Source organism: Diadema antillarum, unplaced genomic scaffold (genome assembly GCF_040938485.1).
Source record: "Diadema antillarum isolate AM-2024a unplaced genomic scaffold, OU_Dant_1.0 seq00000484_RagTag, whole genome shotgun sequence".
NCBI lineage: Eukaryota > Metazoa > Echinodermata > Echinoidea > Diadematoida > Diadematidae > Diadema > Diadema antillarum.
The window spans coordinates 399,221-414,857 of record NW_027271447.1 but is presented as its reverse complement, the minus strand read 5'-3'; the positions used below and the strand labels follow the sequence as shown (position 1 = coordinate 414,857).

General features: G+C 39.5%; 1 protein-coding gene across 1 annotated transcript in view; it reads left to right on the top strand.

Annotated features, from left to right (window-relative positions):
* The window catches only part of LOC139733615 (zinc finger ZZ-type and EF-hand domain-containing protein 1-like), an 82,675-nt gene that overhangs the window by 19,809 nt on the left and 47,229 nt on the right, over positions 1-15,637 (top strand). The window contains exons 13-27 of the mRNA XM_071644425.1: positions 583-666; positions 1,501-1,599; positions 2,072-2,154; positions 2,710-2,765; positions 4,395-4,484; positions 5,334-5,396; positions 6,293-6,452; positions 7,473-7,574; positions 8,251-8,360; positions 9,343-9,460; positions 11,663-12,038; positions 12,713-12,783; positions 13,469-13,573; positions 14,109-14,349; positions 14,858-14,979. Coding sequence (XP_071500526.1) covers positions 583-666; positions 1,501-1,599; positions 2,072-2,154; positions 2,710-2,765; positions 4,395-4,484; positions 5,334-5,396; positions 6,293-6,452; positions 7,473-7,574; positions 8,251-8,360; positions 9,343-9,460; positions 11,663-12,038; positions 12,713-12,783; positions 13,469-13,573; positions 14,109-14,349; positions 14,858-14,979 — 1,880 coding nt within the window. The remainder of the gene's footprint in view (positions 1-582; positions 667-1,500; positions 1,600-2,071; positions 2,155-2,709; positions 2,766-4,394; positions 4,485-5,333; positions 5,397-6,292; positions 6,453-7,472; positions 7,575-8,250; positions 8,361-9,342; positions 9,461-11,662; positions 12,039-12,712; positions 12,784-13,468; positions 13,574-14,108; positions 14,350-14,857; positions 14,980-15,637) is intronic.

Here is a 15,637-nt window from a genome sequence, read left to right as displayed (position 1 = left end):
GATTGTCCAAGTAGTCGACAGGTTCTGTGAATGTTAAACTTCTCGGAAGGGAATTGTACGTAGCAGTTCTGATGGCTAGCAATCTTTGTACATTGATTGTCATTATAGAAGGTTTGATTGTAGGAGAGTTTTCCAAATGCAGGAAAATTGTCTGACAGAGACTGCATGTTATTCATTGAATAAAAGAGTTCCCTTTCACCATTTGTCCTAAGCAAGGAAGTCATCACTGTAAGTGAGCTCAAGATGTCAATGTAACAAAATAATTGTAGGCCAAGCTGTTTAATACTTAACAACTTGAATATATGTATCGTGTGCTTCAACCTTTTGTTTTGTCTTCCCTGATGTACAGGGGAAAAGAACAGAATAAAACACATAAACCTGTCATCTATTAAGTTTATTCTGTTTTCAGGACTTGAGCACAAATAATGATCCATACACTTCCATTTGATCTTTCTTGTGGTATTCAGGCAAGAATGAAATTAGATACACAAACTGTCAGACTTACGCTGTCTGTGAGTTATTTGCTTTGTCGTGTAGTCTGTGTGATACTAATGGATGTGTGTGTATGTTGTTTTCAAACAGATCACAAAGACAGAGAGATAAGTGGAGCTGTGAAGATGCTGAGGAATCTGAACACAGTGCGAGATTCCATCCTCAAGAAACATGGTAAGTGGTCATCCTGGGCAATGTTTAGGTCTGTGTTTTATATGTATCACCTAAAAGTGAGAGCAAATTGGAATGAAACAAGAAACATACCTAAGTCCACAAATAACATGATCAGAAGTACACAGGGTGTCATGTTTTTTTCTCCATTAACCTGTTGAAGACTAGTCCCAAGTATACCTGGGTAGATGGCTATGGGAAATGCATGTAGCAACAAAATCAGCTCACCCTCAATGATTTAAGACTTAGTGGGGTAGATGTTGGTAGCATTCTTCTGCGTTTACTGGTATTTTTATGTAATTGCAACTTATGACTTTGCTGCTTTAGATATCATTAAACAATTTTTTCCCCTCAAGGTAGAAATTTTTCCTTCATTCCCTTTTAATATTTGCTTGTCAGTGGCAATGTATACAAAGTACAGTGTATGGAGAGTATCTATTGATTCAGGCATTCTGTTGTAGCAAACACCCAACATGTAAAAATATTGCCATTACTCATATTATTGGTTATCTTTCTTTCTACGTGATTAACACAATTGAGAATGTGTACACTTTCAGTCATGATGGAAAAAAGACCCTTAACAAACAAGATTGAATGATCAAAAAGATGGATGAAATTAGGTATGCTTTTCAAAAATAGTAGGAGGGTTTTGGAAATTTTTACACAACCAGTGAGGAGTGTTGGAATCAGACTGGTCAGCATTCTGTGTGTCACACTTTGAAGGCCCTATGCCTAGCATACTGTAGCATTGCATCTCTGATTATCTCTGTCACACACCCCTCCCCCCCCCCACTCCATCCCTCCTTAACTTACCCCTTTTGTCATCATGATGTATAGGGACTCAAATCAGCATGACATTGGAGGGCTGCGACGGCGGTCAGAAGGACTCCACCACGGGACCCAGCAACGTCCTCGGGGGAAACTGGTCATCGACAGGTGAGAATGACCACTGAAAGAATGTCAAGTAGTGATCTGAAGAGCTTAGGCAGGACATTTCAAAGGAAATTGAAACCCAAACATCACTACTGTATATGCCGAATATTTTGCAAGATTTGTATTTTCGCGAACTTTGTGAGTTGGGTGCTATTTGCGAATTTAAAAACACACAAAAATATTAACTCTGAACCGACATGAATGTGAAGTGCACGCTTACATTTCTCCGTTCAGTACTGTACTCCACAATTGCGAATTTAACCACTAACAAAATTGTCGGCAATATTAGTAGAACACATCACTGAAAGTTTTAGGAAAAGCAGACAATCTGTTAGGGTAATGGTGTAATCATTAACCTGCTTCCATTAAGCAAGCACCACAGAAAGCTCAAAAGTCATCTCATTGATGTCAATAGACCAATGTCCAAATGGAAGACACCTCCACTATTAAATTCTGTTTTGTTCTGTGTCCACAGGCTATGTGTCTTCGGTTACGTCACGGGTAAACATGTTCTTCACAAAGGACACGCCCTTCCAGATCACAAAGGTCCAAATAAAGGTAAATAAAAGAAAAAAGAACAAAGCGCAAGAGAGCATAGTGACTGGTCAGTGAAAAAATATCCTTTTAATGTCCTAATATCGGTGAAATGTGACAGATTATTTAGTGCTTATATAGTTGAATGTGAAAATAGCAAGATTTCTGTGTTTATAGTGTGCCACTTAACGGACCCTGAACTAACCTATTAAGATGTACAGAACCTTTTACCAGGCTCACATTTATACACCTCACTGGAAAGAAGCATGTGTTACTGTGCACAAAGGCCAGTATTAAAAAAGGGATTGTTAATCTAGTCCGTGGATAATGCAAATGTTGATTGCGTAGATGCACGTGACACAGTGCGTGAAGACAGATAAACCTCCATTATTGAATGCAAGGCCTTGGATTGATTTAAACTGCCTGAGCAAATTCAAGCTAAAATGTTGCACTCATGTGCTGTGGCAAGGCTTTGAACCCTGGACCCACTCGTTGATGATACACTTTGCCATCCACAAGGCCACGATGCATCCTGATGCAGTAAACTTCTCATGTGCATGTTTCACTTTCCCCATCCAGGTTGCCAAGGGAGCCACTGGAGCCAAGTGTGGTCTAATCTTTGTCTACAATGATCCGTAAGTTGGTGTATTTTCTTATTTATTTTATTTTTATGCCTCCGCCAACGAAGTGGCCGGAGGCATTATGTTTTTCGGGTCGTCCGTCCGTCTGTACGTCCGTCCGTCTGTCCGTACGTAGTACGTACGTCCGGCCCATTTTGTTTTTGTCAATATCTTAAGAACCGTGTGGTGGTTTTACATCAAACTTGATATGAGGGTATATCCTGGGGGGATAATACTTTGTGTGGATTTTAGGGTCACGGGGTCATAGGTCAAAGGTCACAGGTTATTTTGTGAAAAAAAAGGTTGAAAATTCATGTTTTTCTCCATATCTCGCAAATGGTTCAAGGTATCTTCATGGAACTTAGTATATATGCTTGTTCCAACGGGCAGTGATTATCTAGGGAAGTTGGGGGTCATGGTTCAAAGGTCAGGGGGTCAAAGGTCAAGGTCAACTCCTCAAAATATCACTACTTTCCTTATATTTATGCAATGCCTGAAGGTTGTTGTTTTTTTTTTAAACTTGATGTATACATGTATTACCCAATATATATTCTGTGGGAAGTTTCTTGCCAAAAGGTCAAAGGTCAAGTGAAAGTGCTGAATTGCACTTTTTCCTCCATATCTTAAAAGTAACTCAAGGTATCATCATGAAACTTACATATTTATGCATGTTCAACCTAACAGTGATTCTCTTTGGAACTGTGAGGTCAAAGGTCAAAGGCCAGGTTTAGATAATGCTATTTTCCCATTTGATACTGAAATTATACTTTTTCTCAATACCTTGAAAATTACTCAATGCATAAACTTATAAAAGGGTCAAAAGTCAAGTAAAAATCATCAGTTCCCCAAATACCTGCACTCTGACATTTTAATCATTCATCCAGTTGAACCTACACTGTAGTTCTAGGAAAGTGAACATTCAGCACATTTGTGTCAAACCTGACATTTTAATATTTTGCCAATTGTGTGAAACTGTCATCACACATTGTCAAGACATTGTACTATAGACCTATTAGGAGAACCATGCATTATGGCGGAGGCATATCAGTCGCCGTAGCGATATATCTAGTTTTTTTTAAATCCCGGCACATCTCCCATGCCTCAACCAGAGAAAATTAGAAATATCTAGGGGGAGGAGATAAAAGCAACAACACTCCTCTTTACCAGCAGAGTCTACTTCTAGGCATTGGATTGGCACACGGAGCAGCAAATGATGTATGCAGAGTGGATTTTGACAACTGAAATGTTAGGAAGAGGAGGAAAGGGTGAAGGTGCTGGGTCCTCAGAGAAAATTTGCAAATATTAAAATACAGTGGTAAACTGACCAATTTACAGACTATAGCACTAAAGTGATTTTATTGCCCTGTTTCATGTAATGATGCCACATGTCATAGTGTTTTGGTTTTATTGCTGTATTGTCTCCTTATTAAATTATGGAAGAACAGAATATTTCTTATCAGTATCCTCCAAGTGTCTGATGAATTAAATCATATATGAATTCATATTGTAGCTTGCTGTTGTTTTACATATTTATCATATGGTTTCTGTGGAATATTTATCAAATTTTGCCCTATCAGTCAATATTTCTTATTAATTGATTATTTGATATGCATATTTGTGTATTTGTTGATTTTATAATTACAGGAAAGGCTTTGACCTTGACCGCCATATATCCATCTTTGAGAAGTACGACACTTGGTCCTCATCAGACTACAGGTTGTTCCAGGGTCTCAGGTTGGTTTCCTTTTGTCGACTTCAGTAGATCCTTGTTATGTGACAGGTCAAGACTTATTAAACTATACAACAGTATTCCCCCTTTTTTAAATTCCCTCTTGGTCAAAAGGGAAAGATTTTAACCCCACGTGACCATCTGCCCCAGACAGTTGAAGAAGTTTAGGCTTAGGGTAATGGGGGAAAAAAAATGATTTAATTCCAGTGTGATTTTTCATATAGGTGTCGAGTGATTGGTTTAGAATGTTTCTCTTCGGTCTCATATTATAGATAACTTTGGTCTTGATATTGTGATTACATGAGGTATAAAAGAGGCACCCGCACCGCGCCAAGGGGCTTAAAACTGCCACTCTGCGTAAAATGGCTACAAGCGCACTGACCATAAATGTATGCATTAGACTGTATGAAGTATGCTTGGAACTTGTACACAGTTACCACAAGCAAGCAAACTGAGGCAAAAACAGGCCAGTTTTTTTTTATAGCCTATAGGTGTGATCATTGCCCCCAACACACTTTTCCTTTTACATGCTTTGTCTATGGGAGTGCAGGGTGGTGTGGGGGGGGGGGGGGGGGATGTGGACACTTTTTTTTAGCACGCAACAAAAAAATTGCGTCTATCGCGTTTCACAATGATAGCTACAAAATTTGGCATCGATCACTGAACTTGTGATTCCATTAGAGAGCATTTTTCCTTGATGTGAGTAGAATGTCGTAGAATTTTAGTGATGTATTGTGTACAAAATATAAACAAAAAAATAAACTATGGCTATGTGCGGGTTACCCAAATATACATCGTGCCGCACCATTCTTTTTATTTGTAGTAATAACCTCTTGTTTCTTTCGTCTTCCCAGGGCTGCTTCAATAGGTGGGAAGCCAGATAACCCAGTCGCCTACTTCAGTCTAGACAATGACTGGTAAGAAGTTGTGTTAGTGATTCATCATGATTATTACATAAAGATTGTGTCCAGTTAGCAGAGTAATTACATCACTCCAGTTCATGAAGAGCTTAGAATGTTTTGAAGTAACATGTCAAATCTTACCACTCTGTATTTGCAATCTGAAACTCAGAGCAAGAGAACAATCGCATGAACTGAATTATAGAATGATAGTCCCAGTAGGTAGGAACTTCTCCATTTGACAAAGACAAAACGAAACAAGAAAATGAAAACAGAGGACCAATATCAATTGTTCACAAAAACTCCAAAAACAAAGCAGTGTGTGCCATTTATTGTAGGCCTAAGCACATCCATGCATTCTTCTTGTTCAAAGAATTGCATTGGTTACTCGTCAGAAAAGAGATGCAGTTTGAATCACTTACATAAATGTACAAATATCTCAACAGATAAGCCCCACACCCCTCATGACTGCATGACCTCCTTATCCCCAGTCAGTCTAGTTACAATGCAAGATCTTGACAGCAACTACTTCTTTACATCCCTAGAACACACAAATCTGCTGGTGATCATCCATTTTTCTCATGTGCCCCCAAATTATGAAATAATCTACCACACCATCTCCAGAAATCCTCAAAATCTGATTTGTTTTAGTCAGTGACGTTTGCTCTGTCCAGGAAACTGTGCTCCCATTGCTTTACCGTAATCTTAATGTCAGAGTACAAATCATAGGTCAAAATACATTTCGCTCTTTGTACTAGTATTTCAATTCTTTGTAATGCACTTTGTAATATGAGATAAAAGTGCTATGTAAATGAATTATTATGTTATGTAACATTACATTATGTTGTGTTGTGTTGTGTTTTGTTGAGTTATGTTACAAATGTTAATGCACTTTCTCTCTCCTGCCATCCCAGGGATGAGGTTGAGGTCTTGTTGGACCAGTGCTTTGTGGGCCAGTATGCCCTCATCAAGTTCCTGGGTCCGCGAGGGGAATCGGCAGAGAGGATAGGGATAGTAGGAGTCCAGTTCTATGGATTCACCCGCAGCTCATCAGTACTAGATAATGTGGACATCGTAAGTCAAGTCAAAATTCATCATCATGGAAACAGCTAGTAGGGTTTGTTACCTCCGCCAAGGGAGGAGGTCATGTTTTCATTACCGTTTGTTTGTTTGTTCGTGTGCAAAATAACTCAAAAAGTTGTGAACAGATTTGGATGAAACTTGCAGGAAAGGTTGAGAATGACACAAGGAACAGATGATTAAATTTTGGTAGTGATCTGGAAATTTTATGGATTTTATGAAAGATTTTTGATATTTTGGCAGGTAGGGTCAATGAACTTGGGAGTTCAAGCTGCACATTTTTGAGGTTTTCATACGCGCACTGAAGTGCGTGCTCTAGTCTCTGCTAGGGCAAGGCGCGCCATGCAGCTGTAAGTTGATGACGTAACAAAAGGCTTCTATATTGGGAAATCGGACAATTTTCAACGTGCATACGTATGGGGGAAATCACAGATCTCTATGGAAGAACAAGATCATTGGTGGAATAACTAGGGCCTACTGCTTGGCGGAGGTCTGCGCTCTCAGAGTGCTCCTCTAGTTTTGTTTTGTTTTTCTTTTTAGTTAGCTCTGTTATATAAGAGATTCAATTTAAGCAGAGAAATGTGAATGTACACAGGAGCAGTTACGCATATTATGAGGAATATTATTAGAAATTAGTCTCATGCTTTGTTGAAGACATACCATGGACCTATTTTCTGTAGGTGATATTTTGTGGATGTCTCCCTTGGAGAGTGTGGGACCATGAATGTGTGACAACGTATTGAAGTCAATTTGTAGAATTTCCCTTCATTCCTTGCATCATGACATTTAAGAAAATTTGAAATATTAGTATTTTATATTTTGCCTGTAGAGCTTGATTGAATGATTTGCTAAAAGGAGGAAAGAATGAAGACAAATACAGGGAATAAATCGTCCTACAATGGATCCACATGAACATATAGTTATGAAAAATTATGATGGCATTGTGAAGATAACATGAAGGCATTGTGAAGATAACATGTCTTTTATGTTCAATGATGCCATCTTGACTCACAGTCCAGCGTGGCCCCTCTGCCGTATGACATCAATGCCCCCATCAGGACAGTGGTTCTGTTCACTCAGGTCATCAGCTTCATCGTACGCATCTGTCAGGATCTGGTGAGTTCTGGAAATACTGTTAACTACGCTTCCTTGCTGTGTCATCTTCTGACATTACCTACTACAGTGGACTCCTGTTATAACAAAGTCTTCGGGACCGGCAGTTCCCTTTCGTTATATCGAAATTTCGTTATAACCGAACAAATAAACAATAAAAATACATAGAGTGAATGGTGTTGCAGCCTGAATTTTTACTTTGTTGTAACCGGAATTTCGTTATATCCATGTTTGTTATAACAGGAGTGCACTGTATAATGATATGTGGACAAACATCACAACGTGTGTGTGATTAGGGTTTTTTTTGTTGGTAATATAAAAAGAAAGAGGGGTGATTGATGAGTGTGATGGTAAGTGAACTTGCTGTGAAAGGCTGATATTATGTATGTCCTCACCAGAGTTATTCTTATAGACCAATCCAAGAATCGATTTGTGTATGACATAACTGCGGTGTCCTGTGAGCTAGCTGCAATATCTATCATGCATCCACCATCCATGTACATGCGTGGGACAAGGCAGTGAAGGCAGATTGTGCTGCCAAATCATATTGGTGTGTAGGCCCAGTATACTTTTGGTTAGAAAAATAAGAATAATGCACATCAATGTTTAAATCATTCGGTTGTCATAATCAATGAAGAGATGGTTTAATTTCTCTCTCAAAAAAATCATCTGAATATAGGAAGTGATGAAGAAACGGAAGGAGGGCAGCGTGAGTCGCATCCCGGTACCAGACATGCAACATCTCAGCCTCAACATCATCAGCCAGCTCTACAACACCATCCCACAGAAGTGAGTGCTGGTATTGGTGCTGCTAATCACTGGCACACAATTTTCATACTCGCAAGCAAGGCACATCACCCCTCACACTTCTTATTCACTGAAGTTGATCAGAAACTAAGGGCTTCATAGATTTGTGGATAAGATAGCCCCCTGACTTTGGGGAATGAATGTGGGGGTAGCAAAAATCAATGTACTTGATTTCAACAGTAATGGCACCAGCAAACTGAAATGCTTTGAGATAAGTTGTTGCTTTCTGGGTGTTGCAAAGCCCACTTTGGTTAGCAGACATTGGGTATCCAACAATGACCACTGCATCTTGAAAGAGAGAAGGGGGGGGGGGGTGGACAGGAAGATAGGAAAAGATGATTAGAGCAAGCAGCATTGGAGAACATTCTACTTAATTATAATAAATTATTTATGATTATAATAATGCTGAGAATTATCCTCATGATAACAGTGATAATGATGATGAAAACAGTATCAGCAGCAACAAAACCAGCATCAGTATCAGCATCAACTTATCAGCATTGACATCAACACCAACACCAACATCAACATCAACATCAACATCAACATCAACATCAACATCAACATCAACATCAACATCACCATCAACATCAACATCAACATCAACATCAACATCAACATCACCATCAACATCAACATCAACATCAACATCAACATCAACATCAACATCAACATCACCATCAACATCAACATCAACATCAACATCAACATCAACATCAACATCAACATCAACATCAACATCAACATCAACATCAACATCAACATCAACATCAACATCAACATCAACATCAACATCAACATCAACATCAACATCAACATCAACATCAACATCAACATCAACATCAACATCAACAGCTTTAGCATAAGCATCAAGATGTATTTGTCAATATTGGTAGGCATGGTCACCGGAAGAAGGAGTTAAAATCATAGACGTTGCCTTCTCTTTCTCTCTTTCTTGTCTCAGTGCTCCTGAATGGATCCACGCCAGAATCCTGTGCCTGGCCCTCCTTCACATCAGCCTCCCCAACCTGGCCAAGCACAGGGAAAGAGAAGCCCCTCAGTCCGGGGACCAATCCCAGGAGGTGAGTCAAGTCTTGATCCAAGAGGCTGCCGAGTCTCACTGGTTTAGTGGTAGGCTCCCTGAAACTTCTGTCTCTTCATATCCTGGCAAGTGAATACACAAAAACCATTCCGATACAGGAATTATTTTTGCCTGTTGAGATACTGATGACATGCAAGCATTTCCGTGATTGCTGTTTGGAATTACCCTGACTATGATTTGTGAATGTTGGCAGCCCCTTGGACAGATGTGATTGTATCGTGGCAAGAATTGTTGGGTTCATCGTGGGATGACACCAGTTGCTGTTAAGACCCAAGAAGATATATCTTTGCCATTGTGACCATCAATCCTATGATTTGTGGTGCAGGCGGGAGGGGGGACCTTTCAGTATCTTTTCATGAAGCTTTTAACTCTAAGACCCGAATTCACGAAGGTGGTACAAATGAAACCATGGTTTAAACCATGGACAAAAACCATGGAGCGCCAAGTGTCGCACGGAATACTTCGTTACAAAATGGTCATTTCGTTGACAAAATGATCGTTTCGTTAACGAAATTATGATTTCGTCGACAAAATGTTCATTTATTTACAAAATGTTGTCATTTCGTTACAAAATAATAATTTCATCGATAAAATGACTGATTTCGTAACGAAATATTCCATGCGACACTTGGTGCTCCATGGTTTTTGTCCATGGTTTAAACCATGGTTTCATTTGTACCACCTTCGTGAATTCGGGCCTTTATATATATGTGCCACGTTCGCACGCCCGACTCAGTCAACGGCGTGCCAACTTCACATATTCTGCTCTAATGCACAAACTCGCCCAAACCGATCGATAAATCACGTAATGCCACAATACGATAAAAGTGTTTCTCGCAATTCAATTTCTGTCACATGTACAAATACTGTATACGCTATAATTTTCGCGTACATAAATTTTCGCGAATTGCCGCTGTCACACAATTTCACGAGTGGTAAAATTCGCGATTGGGGGACTAGAGAAAATATAAAGTGGCAAAGAAAGTGTGAATTTTTAACTTACTAGCAAATAAAAATGATACTAGTTATACACTGCTTGAAAAAAACTTACCAAACTCAGCGAACTAGTAAGTTAGAATTCAACATTTTTGAAGTTGCTAAGTCCATCGCGCTAGATTCCTGACAAGTCCCCTTGCGATAATGGATTGGCTCTCTACATTCGTAAGTAGATGTGGACATGCTATATGTACGTAAACAAGCTTAGCCAGTATGGTCTGTTCGGTAAGCCGTGACATGGTATACTAGTACTGAAATGTTCGTATCATCAAGGCAAGGGATTCATTTTGGAAGGTAATATTTTCGCGTGTTGTTAATTTCGCGAATAGCTCCCGACTCGCGAAATTCGCGAAAATAAACCCCCCGCGAAATATATAGCGTATACAGTAGCTTGCATTTTATGCGATGATTGACTATCAAGTGGTGTTTCCTGTTGGATTTGCGAGTAAATTCTAAGTTTCTGTTATTATTTTGCATGCAAAAGTTATGCCTCTACAATAATGTAGCTACTGGTCATTTAAAAGAAATACAATCATAGATTTGCCATGCAATTTGCATCAAAGCAAAGCTTGGCATTTTCTCTAAATCTTTGTGCATTACATGTCCAGGGTAATAAAATCTATAAAAGTTATATTGATTTTAAAAACAGAATGTTTTCTCATAGCATGGTTGGGTTGCTGTCTCAGTATAATGTGGCACACAGGGGGTTTACACCATGGCACATAAAGAGTTAACAATGATGTGACTGTGCCAATTGTCAGAAAGAGTTTCGCAGTTGGCACGGTCTGGTTGAAATTGCATTGGATCCATGCTTTGTCTTTCTGCGTTCTAGTGAATGTCAAAACTGCCAAATCTCCCAGAATTTTGCAGGAGGCTTCCTGAAAATATTCAATATCTCTTCATGTTTGTACAGGAGAGTATAAAACTTCCCCCTGATTTTGAAATTATCAAAATGCATGTAACACATGAGAATCTCTCTTGATTGTTCTTTGGAATTTCCATGATTTTGATGTGGGAATTTTAGTAGCCGTGGATTGTGTTTTCTCATGTCCCTTTCACTGAGTAGCAGGATGTCACTATGTAGATTACTTGCATGAATTTCTTACGGTATACATTGTACCTTCATCTGGACAAGATTTCAGTTTGCTAGGTATAACTGTTGGAGAAGTCTTCCTTGACGTTTCAGGATCATGCCAAGCTTGAAAAGGTAAAGCAGGAGACACAACTTCAGGTGACAGTGACCCAAGCAGACGATCTCCCCAGTCTGCAGGCTGAAACAACGATTGGCCCGCAGCAACCTGAGACCTCCCGCGAGCAGAGTGACAAAGTGATGGCGGCAGCGGGGTCTGCAACCCCGGTGAGTGATGCCGCATCGGCATCATCGGCATCACGAGAAAGCGCTCCGCCGGCGGACGAGGCCGACTCTCCGGCAGTCAGGGAGCACCGACAAGCGAGGGAGCTGTTCAACCACTTGTGCAAACTGGCCAGCGACGACTTGGGGGAGAGTCAAGACGATCCCAAGGTGCTGCTCAAAATAGCCGCGCAAACATGCATCTTGGATGGTAGGTTGACATTCAAATTACAGTCAGGATTTCTTTTAACACCACATTTGAAGTCCTATTTTTATTTCCTTGTTAAACCTTATATCTTACTGCCCTAAACAGTTGTGATACATTAATAAGTGTGTATTTATGTATTGCTGATGATGATTAATGTTTTTGTTTATGTTCATTCCACATATGACAGTGTTAAGCAAAGGAAAGCTATTTTTTCTTGAAGGGAATTTTGTAAAATTAATCGTTTTGGTCATGTAGGAGCAAGGGTGCAGTACTGTCTAATGTGGAAAAACTGATATGCTTCATGAGAGTCTCAAAATATTTTCAGTGTAGGTAGCAACACAACCTTGTTGTGTCAGTATGTTAGATCATAATTTGACTCTGAATAAAAAAGTAGGAACTTTTCTTAAGAAATTTTGACATTTTTATTTTTTGACAGTCATTTTATGTTGTTCAAATCTGCAGCCGTAGCAAATCTGGGAAAGCTACCAAAAAAAAAAAAAAAAAAAAAAAATCCACTCTTCGATATTCTGTAGAATTACATGCATGTAAATCAGATTATGCTAAAACTTAGATATTATCATCTTTCCATCTTTTTGCACATTTGATAGAGTGCTTTAATACTCATGACAGTGCTAGTTTTGTTGAATTGAGTTTTCTTTTATTCCCCTCACTTTAAGGTGCTGCTGTGTTCTTCCCTGGAAAAGAAACAAGAAGAGAAGAACTCTTCAACATGATGAACTCAATGGTTGTAAGTAGAATAAGCTCATACACTGTATGTGACTGAATTATCAAATTTCAGTTTGTCATGAATAGTGTACGTTGTGCTATTTTCTGTGCTATCTCATACCTGTTCAGACCAAGTTTACTTGCTCACATTATCTGTTTAACATTCAGTGAGTCGACAAGAAGCATTCTGCACATCATCAGGAATTTGTGTAGGAGAATGTCCAAAGTTAAAGTCTCCATGTGCCTTTGAGACCATGAAATCAAACTGAAATCTTTCAAGGATGCCAAACAGAATCACCTTGTTGGCTTACACTGTATCTCTTTTCTAACTTTACCCATGTCACTTGCAAATGCATCATCATTTCTGTGATAGTATACAACTGTAGTTCAGACAAGAGTCTTGTGACGTACTGATCTTGAAACATCAAGCAACACCTAGTTCAATGGGTTTGGTGTGAGGAAGGTATCTTGTAATGTTAATATTCATCAGTTTTAATCAGTAATTCTGTGGACGCTCATCGATCAAAAATTTCAGATTGAAGAACTTCACTTGGTACTCTTTTTGATAGTTGCTCAGTCTGAAAAGGTGTTGTACATTGTACATTGCAGTCTATGAGTTGTCGCTATAGCAGCATATTTAATCTGTTCATTCTGCCTCTCATTGTTTGTTCACTTGTGGACCTTTCTTTTCATTGTTCACCATGCAGACGGGAGAGGACACAGCAGTTGGTCTCGTGTTCCAGTCTCTTTGTCGTTTCTTCAGTACTGTCGACCCAAGCGGCCTGCTGGAACTGCCTTCAAACTCTCAGGAGGTAAGTCTAAGTGGTCTCTGTAGGAATTTGGTTGATATGATGTTTTCATCTATTTGAGATTGACACAGAAGTCTGCCTTACACTTATGATAAGATCAATTTTAATTGTGCCTTTATGGTATATATGATACATAGAATTAGCCTTTTGTGAGGTACAGTAAATGGAATGAAAATGTCAAATTGTGGACAGCATTGTAGCCTACTGTAATTGATGTTATAACTTTTCATTATCATGTGTCATCATTATCATTTTCATAGACATATTCATAATTTTCATGGACCTCAGTATCAACATTCTCATCACCTACATTTTTAAATTCACCATTGATTAGCAACAGTGATGTCACTATGGTTATCACCATTATCCATTACTGTTGTTTTCATCAACATGGTCACGCTCACCACCATCAGGATTGTTATTTAGTTGTGGTGCATCATCACCATGATGACTATTTATTACTTGGTACCTGTTCGATATCTCATTCTAGTGTTTTTTGTTTTGTTTTGTTTTGTTTTATTTTTGCTGTATTTGTCAGGAGTTCAACGCCGGCTCCGTGCTGATGGTCTTCGACACCCTGCTGTCGGTCTCCTACAAGGAGTTTGCCGAGCTGGTGGACGAGGACGGACCGGAGAGTGCCACACCCTCAGGCCCCTCCCACGTCTGCAGCCTGCTGGGGGCCCTGCAGACCAGCCTCCTGGGCTGGGCCAAGCACTCTCTCACCGACTGCAAGGGAGACGCCAAGCTCAAGGCCATGGCCGGAGACGTCCTAAGGGACTGTGAGTTTGGAGAACTCCTCCGGTTGTGGGGAAGGGGATGGGGAATGTTATGACTGGTCTGTTCAGGTTATAGACTAAGAATAAGGGAAGGGCATAAATAGGAGAAGAAGTTTGAAGGAAAAGAAAGATCATTACTTTTACCAGTACTGTGCTTCGTTTATCATTTGGCATATGAGTTTAAATCATAGTTTCTTTGCCACGCGGCACAATTGTCCCCAAAGCAAATATTAATGGACGGGGATTTCTAATCTTTGTCATACCTATTGATTCATATTAGCATTGTTTAACATTAAAGCATTTTTTTTTTTGGGGGGGGGGGGAGAGGATTAAAGAATGGTTAAGTTTTAATGTTTATACCTACTTTTTAGTTTGCTTCACTTAAAAAACAAAAAGAATCTCTATCTGGTTATTGGTAACATTGTTTTAAAAATTTTATGTGACTATTTGTTCTGTGAAATCAGCCAGTCCTCAACGGGTTAATGTCCACATTCAATTCATTTTTGTACAGATTGCAGCATGCAGTGCTCCTGGGCGCGCAATGCCCTGTGCCTTCTTCGGAACCAGAGAGGGGCGAGCGGTAGAATCAAGGACCTTACGCACACCTTCATTGCTACTTCCTTCAGGCAGCTGGTAAGCACAACTCACTCTGCCGAGACTGTTGTTGGCAGCAAACCTTCCAAAGCGATGGAGAGTATCACCCTTGCCTCTGCTTACTGAATAATTTGAAAGGTCAAAGAGAGTGAATGGAGAATCAATAGAGGAAGATGTCATATCTTTGGTCATTTCGTTGAGAAATATGAGCATTTAAGTTGGCATTGGTTTTTTTTTTCATCTTTTTATCATTAATGCTTTTTCTAATACATGAATGACACTGAAGATTCATAATCCAGAGTACCAGTTAGTGTACCGTTATCTCATTTGTTTTAAAGTTGCATTTTGTTTGTGCAGGATTGTGACTTTAGACTCTTGCTCTAGTGCTGTTTGTTTGTTATTGAATTGACTAAAGGTACATTGTACAGACATGTTAAAAATTATCCGCTACTCTTGTAGTAGCATGTTATGTACTCTGTATTTCTTGCAGTGCCACATGGTAGACTAGTAAGATTTAGATCGTTCATTTTCTCAGATTTCAACCAATCAGACATTGGCTAGTGAGGTGGTGATTATTCAAATGTCAAAATAGGCCATTTTGCCAATGCATGACTTCTGTATGCCTCTCCGTCCAAAGTTGCTCATGGCAACTGGAACACTTTCCCCAGGTGTGCTCAGCGACTGAAGAAATGCCTAC